This window comes from Cyanistes caeruleus, chromosome 38 (assembly GCF_971803275.1).
Source record: "Cyanistes caeruleus chromosome 38, bCyaCae1.hap1.1, whole genome shotgun sequence".
Taxonomy (NCBI): Eukaryota; Metazoa; Chordata; class Aves; order Passeriformes; family Paridae; genus Cyanistes; species Cyanistes caeruleus.
Window position 1 is genome coordinate 873421 of NC_141739.1, and position 19086 is coordinate 892506.

The 19086-nt window shown below is 64.6% G+C and overlaps 1 protein-coding gene across 1 annotated transcript in view; it reads left to right on the forward strand.

Moving 5' to 3' along the window:
- RYR1 (ryanodine receptor 1) overlaps positions 1-19086 on the forward strand; it is a 172427-nt gene that overhangs the window by 84347 nt on the left and 68994 nt on the right. Inside the window, exons 45-59 of the mRNA XM_086872036.1 lie at positions 139-250; positions 976-1096; positions 2226-2395; positions 3393-3613; positions 4904-4994; positions 6271-6411; positions 7868-8031; positions 9467-9545; positions 10146-10235; positions 11538-11678; positions 12229-12306; positions 13485-13560; positions 15320-15443; positions 16661-16776; positions 17754-17821. Of these exons, the coding sequence (XP_086728162.1) occupies positions 139-250; positions 976-1096; positions 2226-2395; positions 3393-3613; positions 4904-4994; positions 6271-6411; positions 7868-8031; positions 9467-9545; positions 10146-10235; positions 11538-11678; positions 12229-12306; positions 13485-13560; positions 15320-15443; positions 16661-16776; positions 17754-17821 (1792 nt within the window). The remainder of the gene's footprint in view (positions 1-138; positions 251-975; positions 1097-2225; positions 2396-3392; positions 3614-4903; positions 4995-6270; positions 6412-7867; positions 8032-9466; positions 9546-10145; positions 10236-11537; positions 11679-12228; positions 12307-13484; positions 13561-15319; positions 15444-16660; positions 16777-17753; positions 17822-19086) is intronic.

The following is a 19086-nucleotide window of genomic DNA, read 5'->3' on the forward strand; positions in this document are numbered from 1 at the left end:
AGATGATGATGAGGATGAGGATGATGAGGATGATGATGAGGATGATGATGATGATGGGGATGAGGATGATGATGAGGATGAAGCAGGGTGAGAAAACGACCCCGGGGGACCTCGGTGTGACCCCCCGGGCCCCCCCAGGTTCGGGCCCGAGGAGCCCCCCGAGGAGAACCGCGTGCACCTGGGCCACGCCATCATGTCCTTCTACGCCGCCCTCATCGACCTGCTGGGCCGCTGCGCCCCCGAGATGCACGTACGCACCTGGGGAGGGGTCCGGGGGGTCCTGGGGGGACCTGGAGAGGGGTTCTGGGGGGTCCTGGGGGACCTGGGGGGTCCTGGGGGGTCCTGGAGGGTCCTGGGGGGTCCTGGAGAGGGGTTCTGGGGGGGTCCTGGGGGGTCCTGGGGGGATCCTGGGGGGTCCTGGAGGGGGTCCTTGGGGTCCTGGGGGGTCCTGGAGAGGGGTTCTGGGGGGTCCTGGGGGGTCTTGGGGGATCCTGGGGGGTCCTGGGGGACCTGGAAAGGGGTCCTGGGGGGGTCCTGGTGGGTCTTGGGGGGTCCTGGGGGTCCTGGGGGGATCCTAGGGGGTCCTGGAGGGGGTCATTGGGGTCCTGGGGGGTCCTGGGGGACCTGGGGAGGGGTCCTGGGGGGTCTTGGGGGGGTCTTGGGGGGTCCTGGGGGGATCCTGGGGGGTCTTGGGGGGCCCTAGGGGGTCCTGGGGAGGGGTCTTGGGGGGTTCTGGGGGGGTCGTGGGGGGTCCTGGGGGGGGTTGTGGGGGGTCCTTGGGGTCCTGGGGAGGGGTCTTGGGGGGTCCTGGTGGGTCCTGGGGGACCTGGAGAGGGGTCCTGGGGGGTCCTGGGGGGGTCTTGGGGGACCTGGGTGGTCTTGGGGGACCTGGGGGGGTCCTTGGGGGGTCCTGGGGGTCCTGGAGGTCCTGGGGGGGTCAGGACCCGCGGTGTGACCCCCCCGTGACCCCCCCAGCTGATCCAGGCGGGGAAGGGGGAGGCCCTGCGGATCCGGGCGATCCTGCGCTCGCTCGTCCCGCTGGAGGATCTGGTGGGGATCATCAGCCTCCCCCTGCAGATCCCGGCCCTGGGAAAAGGTGGGGAGGGGTCCCCAAATCCGGGGGGACACCCCAAAAATGTGGGGACCTGGTGGGGAGGGGTCCCCGAATCCGGGGGGGTCACTGGGGAGGGGGAGACCCCAAAATGTGGGGATCATCAGCCTCCCCCTGCAGATCCCGGCCCTGGGAAAAGGTGGGGAGGGGTCCCCGAATCCGGGGGGGGACACCCCAAAAATGTGGGGACCTGGTGGGGAGGGGTCCCCAAATCTGGGGGGGTCACTGGGGAGGGGGAGACCCCAAAATGTGGGGACCTGGTGGGGATCATCAGCCTCCCCCTGCAGATCCCGGCCCTGGGAAAAGGTGGGGAGGGGTCCCCAAATCCGGGGGGGACACCCCAAAATGTGGGGACCTGGTGGGGAGGGGTCCCCGAATCCGGGGGGGTCACTGGGGAGGGGGAGACCCCAAAATGTGGGGATCATCAGCCTCCCCCTGCAGATCCCGGCCCTGGGAAAAGGTGGGGAGGGGTCCCCGAATCCGGGGGGACACCCCAAAATGTGGGGACCTGGTGGGGAGGGGTCCCCAAATCTGCTGCCCTGAGTTTTGGGGTCCCCCCAAAGACGGGAACGTGGTGGAGCCCCGCATGGATTTGGGGGGGGATGTCAGGATTTGGGGGGGATGTCAGGATTTGGGAGAGGATTTCAGGATTTGGGGGGGATATCATGATCTGGGAGTGTCTGAGCTGAGTTTTGGGGTCCCCCCAAAGACGGGAACGTGGTGGAGCCCCGCATGGATTTGGGGGGGATGTCAGGATTTGGGGGGGATGTCAGGATTTGGGGGGGAATTCAGGATTTGGGGGGGATGTCAGGATTTGGGGAGATGTCAGGATTTGGGGGGGATGTCAGGATTTGGGGGGGATGTCAGGATTTGGGGGGGGATATCAGGATCTGGGGGGGATGTCAGGATTTGGGGGTGTCTGCTCTGAGTTTTGGGGTCCCCCCAAAGACGGGAACGTGGTGGAGCCCCGCATGGATTTGGGGGGGATGTCAGGATTTGGGGGAGGATATCAGGATTTGGGGAGGCTGTCAGGATTTGGGGGGACCCCCAGTGGATTTGGGGGGGATGTCAGGATTTGGGGGTGTCTGCTCTGAGTTTTGGGGTCCCCCCAAAGACGGGAACGTGGTGGAGCCCCGCATGGCGGCCAGCTTCGTCCCCGAGCACAAGGCGCCCATGGTGCTGTTCCTGGACCGCGTTTACGGGGTGCAGAGCCAGGAGTTCCTGCTGCACGTGCTGGAAGTGGGGTTCCTGCCCGACATGCGCGCCGCCGCCTCGCTGGACACGGTCAGGGGCACCCCAAAACCCCCCGAGGGGTCACCCCTGCCCTCCTGTGGGTCAGGGGCACCCCAAAACCCCCCACGGGGTCACCCCCTTCCTTCCTGTGGGGCAGGGGCACCCCAAAACCCCCCACGGGGTCACCCCTACCCTCCTGTGGGGCAGGGACACCCCAAAACCCCCCCGTCCCTCCTGTGGGTCAGGGGCACCCCAAAACCCCCCACGGGGTCACCTCCTTCCTTCCCGTGGGTCAGGGGCACCCCAAAACCCTCCTGTGGGATCCCCACTTCCTTTCTGTGGGTCTGGAGGCACCCCAAATATTCCATATGGGGTGGGTCTGGGGGTCCCCAAAATCCCCTCCATGGGGTGGGTTTGGGGTCCCCCCAAAATCTCTATGGGGTGGGTTTGGGGTCCCCCAAAATCTCTATGGGGTGGGTTTGGGGTCCCCCCAAAATCTCTATGGGGTGGGTTTGGGACCCCCAAAATCTCTATGGGGTGGGTTTGGGACCCCCAAAATCTCTATGGGGTGGGTTTGGGACCCCCAAAATCTCCATGGGGTGGGTTTGGGGTCCCCCCAATCCTCTCTCTGACCCACCCATCACCCCCAAATCGCCCCCTATGGGGCCTCGCCCCCCACGTTCCCCCCACGGGGGCATCGGTGGCCGCCGGTGACCCCTGGCTGTGCCCCCCACGTTCCCCCCCGGTGACCCCCGGCCGTGCCCCCCACGTTCCCCTCCCGGTGACCCCTGGTGACCCCCAGCCATGCCCCCCCACGTTCCCCCCCAGTGACCCCCGGCCCTGCCCCCGGCCGTTACCCCCCCGGTGACCCCCGGCCGTGCCCCCCACGTTCCCCCCACGTTCCCACCCGGTGACCCCCGGCCGTGCCCCCCACGTTCCCCCCCGGTGCCCCCCACGTTTTCCCCCGGTGCCCCCCACGTTCCCCCCCGGTGACCCCCGGCCGTGCCCCCCACGTTCCCCCCCGGTGACCCCCGTCCGTGCCCCCCAGGCCACGTTCAGCACCACGGAGATGGCGCTGGCGCTGAACCGTTACCTGTGCCTGGCGGTGATGCCGCTCATCACCAAGTGCGCGCCGCTCTTCGCCGGCACCGAGCACCGCGCCATCATGGTGGACTCCATGCTGCACACCATCTACCGGCTGTCGCGCGGCCGCGCCCTCACCAAGGCCCAGCGCGACGCCATCGAGGAGTGCCTGATGGCGCTCTGCAGGTGGGGGCTCGGGAGGGCAGCGAAACGGCGTGGTGGGTACCCAAAACCACGTGTGCCGTGGACAGCCCAGCCGTGGGCAACCCAATCCAACCATGGCTGACCCAATCATGGCCGACCCAACCATGGACAACCCAACCATGGACAGCCCAACCATGGACAACCCAACCCAACCATGGACAGCCCAACCATGGCCAGCCCAACCATGGCTGACCCAACCCAACCATGGCCAACTCAACCCAACCATGGCCAACCCAATCCAACCATGGCTGACCCAACCATGGCCGACCCAACCATGGACAACCCAACCATGGACAGCCCAACCATGGACAGCCCAACCATGGACAACCCAACCCAACCATGGACAGCCCAACCATGGCCAACCGTGACCAACCCAACTGCCATGGCCAACTCAACCATGGCCAACCCAACCCAACCATGGCCAACTCAACCCAACCATGGCTGACCCAACCATGGCCAACCCAACCCAACCATGGCCAACCCAATCCAACCATGGCTGACCCAACCATGGCTGACCCAACCATGGACAGCCCAACCCAACCATGGCCAACCCAACCATGGACAGCCCAACCATGGCCAACTCAATCATGGCCAACCCAACCGTGACCAACCCAACTGTCATGGCCAGCCCAACTGCCATGGCCAACCCAACCATGGCCAACCCAACTCAACCATGGCCAACCCAACCATGGCCAACCCAACCATGGCCAACCCAACCTTCATGGCTAACTCAACCCAACCATGGTTGACCCAATCCAGCCACGGCCAACCCAACCATGGCTGACCCAACCCAACCATGGCCAACCCAATCTTCATGGCCAACCCAACTGCCATGGCCAACCCAACCCAACCATGGCCAGCCCAACCCAACCATGGCCAGCCCAACCCAACCATGGCCAACTCAACCCAACCATGGCCAACCCAACCCAACCATGGCCAACCCAACCCAACCATGGCCAGCCCAACCATGGCTGACCCAACCTCACCTTGGCCAACCCAACCATGGCCAACCCAACCATGGCCAACCCAACCATGGCCAACCCAACCATGGCCAACCCAACCCAACCATGGCCAACCCAACCATGGCCAGCCCAGTCCAGCCATGGCCATCTCCCCTGTCACGGCCAAACCGATCCCAAGGCCACCACAAGCGCCATGTCCCTCCCCGAGGCTCAGCGTGACGTCTGGTGGTCCTCCACAGTTGACCCCAGACACCCCCAGGTGACCCCAGACCCCCCAGGTGACCCCCCTGACCCCCCGTTGTCCCCCCAGGTACATCCGCCCCTCCATGCTGCAGCACCTCCTGCGCCGCCTCGTCTTTGACGTCCCCATCCTCAACGAGTTCGCCAAGATGCCCCTCAAGGTGAGCCCTGGGGGGTCCTGGAGCCCCCAGACCCAGACTGACCTCCCGTACTGACCACTGACCCCCTGTGCTGACCACTGACCCCTGTGCTGACCCCCAGACCCAGACTGACCCCCTGTGCTGACCACTGACCCCCAGACCACCCCTCACACTGACTCCTGACCCCCAGACCCAGACCCACCCCCTGTGCTGACCCCTGTGTCCCCCCAGACCCAACCCCTGTGCTGACCCCCAGACCCAGACTGACCTCCCATACTGACCACTGACCCCAGACTGTCCCCTGTGTCCCCCCAGACCCAGACTGACCCCTGAGTGTCCCCCCGTGTCCCCCCGTGTCCCCTGAGTGTCCCCCCGTGTCCCCTGAGTGTCCCCCCGTGTCCCCCCGTGTCCCCTGAGTGTCCCCTGTATCCCCCAGCTGCTGACCAACCACTACGAGCGCTGCTGGCGCTATTACTGCCTGCCCAGCGCTGGGCCCTGTGTCCCCCCATGCTGACCCCTGACCCCTGACTGTCCCCCCGTGTCCCCTGACTGTCCCCCCGTGTCCCCCCAGCTGCTGACCAACCACTACGAGCGCTGCTGGCGCTATTACTGCCTGCCCAGCGACTGGGCCCTGTGTGCCCCCGTGCTGACCCCTGACCCCTGAGTGTCCCCCTGTGTCCCCCCGTGTCCCCTGAGTGTCCCCTGTGTCCCCCCAGCTGCTGACCAACCACTACGAGCGCTGCTGGCGCTATTACTGCCTGCCCAGCGCTGGGCCCTGTGTCCCCCCATGCTGACCCCTGACCCCTGAGTGTCCCCCCGTGTCCCCTGAGTGTCCCCTGACTGTCCCCCCGTGTCCCCCCAGCTGCTGACCAACCACTACGAGCGCTGCTGGCGCTATTACTGCCTGCCCAGCGACTGGGCCCTGTGTGCCCCCGTGCTGACCCCTGACCCCTGAGTGTCCCCCTGTGTCCCCCCGTGTCCCCTGACTGTCCCCCCGTGTCCCCCCAGCTGCTGACCAACCACTACGAGCGCTGCTGGCGCTATTACTGCCTGCCCAGCGACTGGGCCCTGTGTGCCCCCGTGCTGACCCCTGACCCCTGAGTGTCCCCCTGTGTCCCCCCGTGTCCCCTGAGTGTCCCCTGTGTCCCCCCAGCTGCTGACCAACCACTACGAGCGCTGCTGGCGCTATTACTGCCTGCCCAGCGCTGGGCCCTGTGTCCCCCCGTGCTGACCCCTGACCCCTGAGTGTCCCCCTGTGTCCCCCCGTGTCCCCTGAGTGTCCCCTGTGTCCCCCCAGCTGCTGACCAACCACTACGAGCGCTGCTGGCGCTATTACTGCCTGCCCAGCGGCTGGGCCAACATGGGCGTCAGCTCCGAGGAGGAGCTGCACCTCACCCGGAAACTCTTCTGGGGCATCTTCGACTCCCTGGCGCACAAGGTGGGACGGGGGACACACCTGGGGACACCTGGGGACACACCTGGGGGACTGGGGACACACCTGGGGACAGGGGACACACCTGGGGACACAGCTGGGGACACCTGGGGACACACCTGGGGACAGGGGACACACCTGGGGACACACCTGGGGACACACCTGGGGACAGGGGACACACCTGGGGACACCTGGGGACACACCTAGGGACACACCTGGGGGACAGGGGACACACCTGGGGACACACCTGGGGACACACCTGGGGACACACCTGGGGGACAGGGGACACACCTGGGGACAGGGAACACACCTGGGGACACCTGGGGACACAGCTGGGGACGCCTCAGGGACACTGGGATGGTGACACTGGCGATGTGGGGATGGTGACACTGGTGACACGGTGATGATGCCAGCGGTGCCACGGGGGAGCTGCTCTGGTGGCCCTGGTGACACTGTCCCTGTCTGTGTCCCTGTCCCCATCCACATCCCTGTCCCCTGTCCCCATCCCCTGTCCCCATTCCTGTCCTGATCCGTGTCCCTGTCCCCTGTCCCTGTGTCCCCATGCCCATCCCCTGTCCCCATCCCCCATCCCTGTCCCTATCCCTGTCCCTGTCCCCTGTCCTTATCCCCTGTCCCCATCCCTGTCCCCTGTCCCCTGTCCTGATCTGTGTCCCTGTCCCCTCTCCCTGTCCGTGTCCCATCCCTGTCCCCTGTCCCCATGTCCCCTGTCGGTGTCCCCTGTCCCCGTCCCTGTCCCTGCCCCTGTCCCCTGTCGGTGTCCCCTGTCCCATGTCCCCTGTCCCTGTCCCCTGTCCCTGTCCCTGTCCCTGTTGGTGTCCCCTGTCCCCTGTCCCCTGTCGGTGTCCCCATGTCCCCGTCCCCGTGTCCCCATGTCCCCTGTCGGTGTCCCCTGTCCCTGTCCCCTGTCCCCTGTCCCTGTCCCTGTCCCCTGTCCCTGTGCCCCCTGTCCCCTGTCCCTGTCCCTGTCCCCTGTCCCTGTGCCCCCTGTCCCCTGTCCCCGTGTCCCCTGTTCCTGTCCCCGTCCCTGTCCCCTGTCCCTGTCCCTGTCCCCTGTCCCTGTCCCTGTTGGTGTCCCCTGTCCCCTGTCCCCTGTCCCCTGTCGGTGTCCCCGTGTCCCCGTCCCCGTGTCCCCGTGTCCCCTGTCGGTGTCCCCTGTCGGTGTCCCCTGTCCCCTGTCCCTGTCCCTGTCCCTGTCCCCTGTCCCCGTCCCCTGTCCCCTGTCCCTGTCCCGTGTCCCGTGTCCCCGTGTCCCTGTCCCCTGTCCCCTGTCCCCGTGTCCCCGTGTCCCCGTGGTGTCCCCGTCCCTGTCCCTGTCCCCTGTCCCTGTCCCGTGTCCCCGTGCCCCCTGTCCCCTGTCCCCCTGTCCCTGTCCCGTGCCCCCTGTCCCCGTGCCCCGTGTCCCCTGTCCCCGTGTCCCCGTGTCCCCGCGGTGTCCCCGCAGAAGTTCGAGGCGGAGCTGTACAAGCTGGCCATGCCGTGTCTCTGCGCCATCGCGGGCGCGCTCCCCCCGGATTACGTGGACGCCAGTTACTCGTCGCGCACCGAGAAGAAAGCGTCGGTGGACGCCGAGGGCAACTTCGACCCCAAACCCGTCGAGACCCTCAAGTAGGGACCCCCCGAGCCCTCCCTGCGCCGGCACCGGCCCCCCGACCCCATCTGACCCCCCAAACCTCGCCTGTCCTCATCCTGAGACCCCCAAACCTCATCCTGAGACCCCCCGACCCCCTCTGACCCCCCAAACTTCATCTGTCCTCATCCTGAGACCCCCAAACCTCATCCTGAGACCCCAAACTTCATCTGTCCTCATCCTGAGACCCCCAAACCTCATCCTGAGCCCCCCAAACCTCATCCTGAGACCCCCAAACCTCATCCTGAGACCCCCCGACCCCGTCTGACCCCCCAAACTTCATCTGTCCTCATCATGAGACCCCCAAACCTCATCCTGAGACCCCCAAACTTCATCTGTCCTCATCCTGAGACCCCCAAACTTCATCTGTCCTCATCCTGAGACCCCCAAACCTCATCCTGAGACCCCCAAACCTCATCCTGAGCCCCCAAACTTCATCTGTCCTCATCCTGAGACCCCCAAACCTCATCCTGAGACTTCCAAACCTCATCCTGAGACCCCCCGACCCCATCTGACCCCCCAAACCTCGCCTGTCCTCATCATGAGACCCCCAAACCTCATCCTGAGCCCCCAAACTTCATCCTGACCCCCCAAACTTCATCTGTCCTCATCCTGAGACCCCCAACCTCATCCTGAGACCCCCAAACCCCGTCTGACCCCCAAAAATGTCTGTCCTCATCCTGAGACCCCCAACCCTGTCTGTCCTCATCATGAGACCCTCAAACCTCATCCTGAGCCCCCCAAACCTCATCCTGAGACCCCCAAACCTCATCCTGAGACCCCCAAACCTCATCCTGAGACCCCCTGACCCCGTCTGACCCCCCAAAACTGTCTGTCCTCATCCTGAGACCCCCAACCCTGTCTGTCCTCATCCTGAGACCCCCAACCTCATCCTGAGACCCCCCGACCCCACTCAGAGCCCCCCAACCCCGTCCATCTTCCATCCCCGTGGAGACCCCCAGCCTCTCCCAGGTCCCCCAGCCCCATCCAGCCCCAAGGGGGTCCATCCATCCTCATCTTCCTCCTCATCCTCATCTTCCTCCTCCTCATCTTCCTCATCCTCCTCCTCCTCATCTTCCTCATCCTCCTCCTCCTCCTCCTCCTCATCTTCCTCCTCCTCCTTCTCCTCATCTTCCTCATCCTCCTCCTCCTCTTCCTTCTCCGCATCTTCCTCCTCCTTCTCCTCCTCCTCTTCCTCCTCCTCTTCCTCCTCCTCCACCTCCTCATCTTCCTCATCCTCCTCCTCATCTTCCTCCTCCTCATCTTCCTCCTCCTTCTCCTCCTCATCTTCCTCCTCGTCCTCATCTTCCTCCTCCTCCACCTCCTCATCTTCCTCCTCCTCCTCTTCCTCCTCCTCCACCTCCTCCTCCTCCTCCTCCTCCTCCTCCTCCTCCTCACCCCGTGTCCCCCCAGCGTCATCATCCCCGAGAAGCTCGATGGTTTCATCAACAAATACGCCGAGTACACGCATGAGAAGTGGGCCTTCGACAAGGTGGGACCCCCGGGACCCCCCCAGGACCCCCTGGGACACCCCTAGGACACCCCAGGACCCCCTGGGACACCCGGGACCCCCCCAGGACCCCCTGGGACCCCCCGGGACCCCCTGGGACACCCCTGGGACCCCCCGGGACACCCCGGGACCCCCCCGGGACACCCCGGGACACCCCTGGGACCCCCCAGGACCCCCTGGGACACCCCAGGACCCCCCCCAGGACCCCCTGGGACACCCCAGGACCCCCCCCAGGACCCCCTGGGACACCCCAGGACCCCCTGGGACACCCCTGGGACCCCCCGGGACACCCCGGGACCCCCCTGGGACACCCCCGGGACCCCCCCGGGAACCCCTGGGACCCCCCGGGACCCCCTGGGACACCCCTGGGACCCCCCCCCCCAAACCCCATCCCCCCCCCCAGATCCAGAACAATTGGAGTTTCGGGGGGTCCTGGAGCCCCCCGTGACCCACAGTTGGATTTTGGGGGTCCCAGAGCCCCCCCCGACCCACAGTTGGATTTGGGGGGTCCCGGGGCCCCCCCTGACCCACAATTGGATTTTGGGGGTCCCAGAGCCCCCCCCTGACCCGTTCCCCCCCCAGATCCAGAACAATTGGAGTTTCGGGGAGGCCGTGGACGAGGAAGCCAAAACGCACCCGATGCTGAGACCCTACAAAACCTTCTCGGAAAAGGTACCGGGGACCCCCGGGACACCCCCGGGACACCCCCAGACCCCCGGGACCCCCCCGGACCCACGGGGACCCCCGGGACACCCCCGGACCCCCGGGACACCCCCGGACCCACAGGACACCCCCGGACCCCTGGGACACCCCCAGACCCACAGGGACACCCCCAGAGCCACGGGACACCCCCAGACCCCCCCAGACCCCCGGGACACCCCCGGACCCCCCCAGACCCATGGAGACACCCCCGGACCCCCGGGACACCCCCGGACCCACGGGACACCCCCAGACCCCCCCAGACCCATGGGGACACCCCTGGACCCCCGGGACACCCCCAGACCCCCCCAGACCCATGGGGACACCCCCGGACACCCCCAGACCCACGGGACACCCCCAGACCCATGGGGACACCCCCAGCCCCACAGGGCCCCCCCAGCCAACACCCCCAGCCCCATATGGAGACACCCCCAGCCCCATATGGAGACACCCCCCAGACCCGTATGGGAACCCCCCCAGCCCCATATGAGGACACCCCCAGCCCCATATGGAGACACCCCCAGCCCCATATGGGGACCCCCAGACCCATGGGAACACCCCCAGCCCCATATGGGAACCCCCAGCCCCACTGGAACACCCCCAGCCCCATATGGAGACACCCCCAGCCCCATATGGGGACCCCCAGACCCATGGGAACACCCCCAGCCCCATATGAACACCCCCAGCCCCATTGGGACACCCCCAGCCCCATATGAACACCCCCAGCCCCATATGGGGACGCCCAGACCCATATGGGAACACCCCCAGCCCCATTGGGACACCCCCAGCCCCATATGGGGACACCCCCAGACCCATATGAACACCCACAGACCCATATGGACACCCCCAGCTCCACATGGGAAGCCCCCAGCCCCATATGGGAACACCCCCAGCTCCACATGGGGACCCCCAGCCCCATATGGGGACACCCCCAGCCCTATGGGAACACCCCCAGACCCATATGAACCCCCCCAGACCCATATGGGAACCCCCAGACCCATATGGGAACCCCCCCAGCCCCATATGGGAACACCCCCAGCCCCACTGGGACACCCCCAGCCCCATTGGGACACCCCCAGACCCATATGGACACCCCCAGACCCACATGGGAAGCCCCCAGCCCCATAGGAACCCCCCAGCCGACACCCCCAGCTCCACGGGGACACCAAGAAATGACCCTGGGAGAGCCCCCAGCCCCTTCCCTCCTCCTCCTCATGGCCCCCCCCCCAAACCCCCCCATTTTTGGGGTCCCCCTGACCCCCCCTGGCCCCCCAGGACAAGGAGATTTACCGCTGGCCCATCAAGGAGTCCCTCAAGGCCATGCTGGCCTGGGAGTGGACGGTGGAGAAGGCGCGGGAGGGCGAGGACGAGCGCTCCGAGAAGAAGAAAACGCGGAAAATCTCCCAAAACGCCCAGGTGGGACCCCAAAAACACCTGGGGAGGGGTGTGGGGAGCCCCAAAATCACCTGGGGAGGGTGTGGGGCACCCCAAAATCACCTGGGGAGGGGTATGGGGCACCCCAAAAACACCTGGGGGGGTGGGAAAATCCGGAAAATCTCCCAAAACGCCCAGGTGGGACCCCAAAAACACCTGGGGAGGGGGCGTGGGGCACCCCAAAAACACCTGGGGGGTGGGAGGGGGGTATCAGGGGTGTGGGGAGCCCCAAAATCACCTGGGGAGGGGGCGTGGGGCACCCCAAAAACACCTGGGGAGGGGGCGTGGGGCACCCCAAAATCACCTGGGGAGGAGGGAAGACCCAAAAAATCTCCCAAAACGCCCAGGTGGGACCCCAAAATCACCTGGGGAGGGCGTGGGGAGCCCCAAAAACAACTGGGGAGGGGGTGTGGGGCACCCCAAAATCACCCGGGGGGGATGGGAGGGGGTCGGTGGGGTGGGGAAGGGAGACCCCAAGATCTTGGGGACCCCCTGACCCCCCCCCCCCCATGTCCCCCCCTCCCCCCCCCAGGCCACCTACGACCCCTCCCACGGGTACAGCCCCCAGCCCGTGGACCTGAGCGGGGTCACCCTGTCCCGGGAGCTGCAGGTGAGGAGCTCGGGGTCACCCCGGGGTCACCCCAAAGTCACCCCAGGGTCACCAGGGTTACCCCAGGGTCACCCCAGGGTCACCCCAGGGTCACCTCAATGTCACCCCAATGTTACCCCAATGTCACCCCAGGGTCACCCCAGGGTCACCCCAGGGTCACCAGGGTCACCCCAGGGTCACCAGGGTTACCCCAATGTCACCCCAATGTCACCCCATTGTCACCCCAGGGTCACCCCAGGGTCACCAGGGTCACCCCAGGGTCACCCCAGGGTCACCAGGGTTACCCCAATGTCACCCCAATGTCACCTCAATGTCACCCAGGGTCACCCCAGGGTCACCAGGGTCACCCCAGGGTCACCCCAGGGTCACCAGGGTTACCCCAATGTCACCCCAATGTCACCTCAATGTCACCCAGGGTCACCCCAGGGTCACCAGGGTCACCCCAGGGTTACCCTAATGTCACCCCAGGGTCACCCCAGGGTCACCAGGGTCACCCCAATGTTACCCCAAAGTCACCCCAGGGTCACCCCAGGGTCACCCCAGGGTCACCCCAGTGTCACCCAGGGTCACCCCAGTGTCACCCCTGGGTCACTCCAGTGTCCATGGGTTCCCCCTCCCTGGGAGTGGCTCCCCAAACCCCCCAAACTCACCCCAAACCCCCCAAACTCACCCCAAACCCCCCCAAACTCACCCCAAACCCCCCCAAACTCCCCCCTGACCCCCCAAACCCCCCAAACCCCCCCAAACTCACCCCAAACCCCCCCAAAACTCACCCCAAACCCCCCCAAACCCCCCCAAACCCCCTGAAACCCCCCCAAACTCACCCCAAACCCCCCTCAAACCCCCCCAAACTCACCCCAAACCCCCCCAAATTCACCCCAAACCCCCCAAACCCCCCCTAACTCCCCCCAAACCCCCCCAAACCCCCCTCAAACCCCCCCAAATTCACCCCAAACCCCCCAAACCCCCCCTAACTCCCCCCAAATTCACCCCAAACCCCCCCAAACTCACCCCAAACCCCCCTCAAACCCCCCCAAACTCCCCCCTGACCCCCCAAACTCACCCCAAACCCCCCTCAAACTCCCCCAAACTCCCCCCTGACCCCCCAAACTCTCCCCAAACCCCCCCAAACTCCCCCCAAACCCCCCCAAACCCCCCACACCCCCCCTGCCCCCCAGGCCATGGCGGAGCAGCTCGCCGAGAATTACCACAACACCTGGGGCCGCAAGAAGAAGCTGGAGCTGGAGGCCAAGGGTGAGACCCCTCCCCAAATCGGGGGGGGGGGGGCGTTCATTTGGGGGTTCCAAGGATGACTTGGGGGGTCCTAGGCTGATTTGGGGGTTCAGGGCATTGATTTGGAGGGTTCCAAGCCTGATTTGGGGGTTCAGGGTGTTGATTTGGGGGTTCGGGGTGTTCATTTGGGGGTTCCAAGGCTAATTTGGGGGCTCCAAGGCCGATTTGGGGGTGCAGGGTGCCGATTTGGGGGTTCCAAGGCCGGTTTGGGGGTTCCATGGTGCCGATCTGGGGGTGCAGGGTGCCGATTTGGGGGTTCCAAGGCCGATCTGGGGGTTCAGGGTGTTGATTTGGGGGTTCCAAGGCCGATTTGGGGGTTCAGGGTGCTGATTTGGGGGTTCCAAGGCCGATTTGGGGGCTCCATGGTGCCAATTTGGGGGCTCCAAGGCCGATTTGGGGGTTCAGGGTGCCAATTTGGGGGTGCAGGGTGCCGATTTGGGGAGCTCAGGGTGTTGATATGGGGGTTCCAAGGATGATTTGGGGGTTCCATGGTGCCAATTTTGGGGCTCCAAGGCCGATCTGGGGGTGCAGGGTGCCAATTTGGGGGCTCCAAGGCCGATTTGGGGGTTCAGGGTGCTGATTTGGGGGCTCCAAGGCCGATTTGGGGGTTCCAAGGCCGATTTGGGGGTGCAGGGTGTTGATTTGGGGGTTCCATGGTGCCAATTTGGGGGCTCCAAGGCCGATTTGGGGGTTCAGGGTGCCAATTTGGGGGTTCCATGGTGCCGATTTGGGGGCTCCAAGGCTGATTTAGGGGCTTCATGGTGCCGATTTGGGGGTTCAGGGTGTTGATTTGGGGGTGCAGGGTGTTGATTTGGGGGTCCAGGACACTGATTTGGGGGCTCCAAGGCCGATTTGGGGGCTCCAAGGCCGATTTGGGGGTTCAGGGTGCCGATCTGGGGGTTCAGGGTGCCGATTTGGGGGTTCCAAGGCCGATTTGGGGGTGCAGGGAGCCGATTTGGGGGTGCAGGGTGCCGATTTGGGGGTTCAGGGTGTTGATTTGGGGGTTCCATGGTGCCGATCTGGGGGTTCAGGGTGCCGATCTGGGGGTTCCATGGTGCCAATCTGGGGGCTCCAAGGCCGATCTGGGGGTTCAGGGAGCTGTTTTGGGGGCTCCAAGGCCGATTTGGGGGTTCAGGGAGCTGATTTGGGGGTTCAGGGTGTTGATTTGGGGGTTCAGGGTGTTGATTTGGGGGTCCAGGACACTGATTTGGAGGCTCCAAGGCCGATTTGGGGGTTCAGGGTGTTGATTTGGGGGTTCAGGGTGCCGATCTGGGGGTTCAGGGTGCCGATCTGGGGGTTCCATGGTGCCAATCTGGGGGCTCCAAGGCCGATCTGGGGGTTCAGGGAGCTGTTTTGGGGGTTCAGGGTGCCGATCTGGGGGTTCAGGGAGCTGTTTTGGGGGTTCAGGGTGCCGATCTGGGGGTTCCATGGTGCCAATCTGGGGGCTCCAAGGCCGATTTGGGGGTTCAGGGTGCCGATTTGGGGGTTCAGGGTGCCGATCTGGGGGTTCAGGGAGCTGTTTTGGGGGTTCAGGGTGTTGATCTGGGGGTTCAGGGTGCCGATTTGGGGGCTCCAAGGCCGATTTGGGGGTTCAGGGTGCCAATCTGGGGGTGCAGGGTGCCGATCTGGGGGTGCAGGGAGCTGTTTTGGGGGTTCAGGGTGCCGATTTGGGGGTTCAGGGTGCCGATCTGGGGGTTCAGGGAGCTGTTTTGGGGCGCAGGGGGCGGCTCGCACCCGCTGCTGGTGCCCTACGACACGCTGACGGCCAAGGAGAAGGCGCGAGACCGAGAGAAGGCGCAGGAGCTGCTCAAGTTCCTGCAGCTGCACGGATACGCCGTCACACGGTGAGGGGGACCCCAAAAACCACCCGGGGACCCCAAAAACCAAACTGGGGACCTCAAAAACCAAACTGGGACCCCAAAAAACACCCCCTGGGACACCAAAAACCAACCCGGGGACCCCAAAAAACAGCCCCTGGGACCCCGAAAACCAAACTGGGGACCTCAAAAACACCCCCTGGGACCCCAAAAATGAACCTGGGGACCCCAAACACCACCCTGGGACCCCAAAAACGAACCCGGGACCCCGAAAACCAAACTGGGGACCTCAAAAACATCCCCTGGGACCCCAAAAACCACCCTGGGACCCTAAAAACCAAACTGGGGACCTCAAAAACCAAACTGGGACCTCAAAAAACCTTCCTGGGACCTCAAAAAACCTTCCTGGGACCCCAAAAACCAAACTGGGGACCCGAAAAACACCCCCTGGGACCCCGAAAACCAAACTGGGGACCCCAAAAACCAACCTGGGACCCCAAAAACCACCCTGGGACCCCGAAATGCACCCCACGGGACCCCAAAAACCCCTCCTGATTTCTGGCGTCCCCCTGGGGGATTTTGGGGTGCTGATTTTCGGGGTCCCCCCGGGGGATTTGGGGATTTTGGGGGTCCCCCCGGGGGATTTGGGGATTTTGGGGGTGCTGATTTTCGGGGTGCTGATTTTCGGGGTCCGCTTGGGGATTTGGGGAGGGGGATTTTTGGGGTCCCCCCGGGGGATTTTGGGGTGCTGATTTTCGGGGTCCCCCCGGGGGGATTTGGGGATTTTGGGGTGCTGATTTTCGGGGTCCCCCCGGGGGGATTTGGGGATTTTTGGGGTGCTGATTTTTGGGGTGCTGATTTTTGGGGTCCCCCCGGGGGATTTGGGGATGTTGGGGAGGGGGATTTTTGGGGTCCCCCCGGGGGATTTTGGGGTGCTGATTTTCGGGGTGCTGATTTTCGGGGTCCCCCCGGGGGATTTGGGGATTTTCGGGGTGCTGATTTTTGGGGTCCCCCTGGGGATTTTCGGGGTGCTGATTTTCGGGGTCCCCCCGGGGATTTGGGAGGGGGATTTTTTGGGTCCCCCCGGGGGATTTGGGGATTTTGGGGTGCTGATTTTTGGGGTGCTGGTTTTGGGGGTGCTGATTTTCGGGGTCCCCCCGGGGGATTTGGGGATTTTTGGGGTGCTGATTTTTGGGGTGCTGATTTTGGGGGTGCTGATTTTCGGGGTCCCCCCGGGGGTTCAGGGGGCTGAAGGACATGGAGCTGGACACCTCGTCCATCGAGAAACGTTTCGCCTTCGGCTTCCTGCAGCAGCTGCTGCGCTGGATGGACATCGCCCAGGAGTTCATCGCGCACCTGGGTGAGACCCCAGACCCACAGAGACCCCCGGGGACACCCCCAAATCCCCAGGGGCACCCCCAAATCCCCCCAAATCCCCCCAGACCCCAGGGACACCCCCAGACCCTCCCAGACCCCCAGGGACACCCCCAGCCCTTGGCTGGACATCGCCCAGGAGTTCATCGCGCACCTGGGTGAGACCCCAGACCCACAGAGACCCCCGGGGACCCCCAGGGGCACCCCCAAATCCCCAGGGACACCCCCAAATCCCCCAGACCCTCCCAGACCCCCAGGGACACCCCCAAACCCCTGGGAGTTCCCCCAGCCCTTGGCTGGACATCGCCCAGGAGTTCATCGCACACCTGGGTGAGACCCCAGACCCCCCCAAATCCCCCAGGGACACCCAGGGGCACCCCCAAATCCCCAGGGGCACCCCCAAATCCCCCAGACCCTCCCAGACCCCCAGGGACACCCCCAAACCCCTGGGAGTTCCCCCAGCCCCTGGCTGGACATCGCCCAGGAGTTCATCGCACACCTGGGTGAGACCCCAGACCCACAGAGACCCCCGGGGACACCCCAAAATCCCCCCAGACCCCTCCAGACCCCCGGGGACACCCCCAAATCCCCCCAAATCCCCCCAGACCCCAGGGACACCCCCAGCCCTTGGCTGGACATCGCCCAGGAGTTCATCGCACACCTGGGTGAGACCCCAGACCCCCCCAAATCCCCCAGGGACACCCAGGGGCACCCCCAAATCCCCCCAGACCCCCGGGGACACCCCCAAATCCCCCAAGACCCCCAGGGACACCCCCAAATCCCCCAGACCCTCCCAGACCCCCAGGAGTTCCCCCAGCCCTTGGCTGGACATCGCCCACCTGGGTGAGACCCCAGACCCCCGGGGACCCCCGGGGACACCCCCAGACCCCCGGGGACACCCCCAGACCCCCGGGGACCCCCCCAGACCCCCCGGGACCCCCCCCTGAACCCCATTTCCCGCAGAGGCCGTGGTCAGCAGCGGGCGGGTGGAGAAATCCCCCCACGAGCAGGAGATCAAGTTCTTCGCCAAGGTTTGGGAACACCCCAAAAAACAGCCAGGGGACCCCCAAAAACACCCCAAAAACACCCCAAAAACACCCCAAAAACACCCCAGAAACACCCAGGGGAACACCCCAAAAACACCCCAAAAACACCCCAAAAACACCCCAGAAACACCCAGGGGACACCCCAAAAACACCCACAGAACACCCCAAAAACACCCAGGGGAACACCCCAAAAACACCCAGGGGACACCCCAAAAACACCCAGGGGACCTCCAGAAACACCCACAGAACACCCCAAAAACACCCAGGGACACCCCAAAAACACCCCAAAAACACCCAGGGGAACACCCCAAAAACACCCAGGGGAACACCCCAAAAACACACCCAAAACACCCAGGGGAACAATTCAAAAACACCCAGGGACACCCCAAAAACACCCGGGGGACCCCCCAAAACACCCAGGGACACCCAAAAACACCCACAGAACACCCAGGGGAACACCCCAAAAACACCCCAGAAACACCCAGGGGACACCCCAAAAACACCCACAGAACACCCCAAAAACACCCCAAAAACACCCAGGGACACCCCAAAAACACCAGGGGACCCCCAGAAACACCCAGGGGACACCCCAAAAACACCCTGGGGAACACCCCAAAAACACCCCAAAAACACCCCAGAAACACCCAGGGGAACACCCCAAAAACACACCCAAAACACCCCAGCAACACCCCAAAAACACCCAGGGGAACACCCCAAAAACACCCCAAAAACACCCGGGGACACCCCAAAAACACCCCAAAAACACCCAGGGGACCCCCCATAAACACCCAGGGGAACACCCCATAAACACCCAGGGGACCCCCAAAAACACCCCAAAAACACCCCAAAACACCCCTAAAACACCCAGGGGACCCCCAAAAACACACCCAAAACACCCCAAAAACACCCCAGAAACACCCAGGGGAACACCCCAAAAACACCCAGGGGACACCCCAAAAACACCCCAAAAACACCCACAGAACACCCCAAAAAACACCCAGGGACCCCCCAAAACACCCAGGGACACCCCAAAAACACCCAGGGACACCTCAAAACACCTAGGGTACCCCCAAAACCCCAAAAACAGCCAGGGGACCCCCAAAAACACCCACTGAACACCCCAAAAACACCCCTGAAACACCCAGGGGACCCCCAAAAACACCCCAAAAACACCCAGGGGACCCCCAAAAACACCCCAAAAACACCCTGGGGAACACCCCAGAAACACCCAGGGGAACACCTCAAAAACA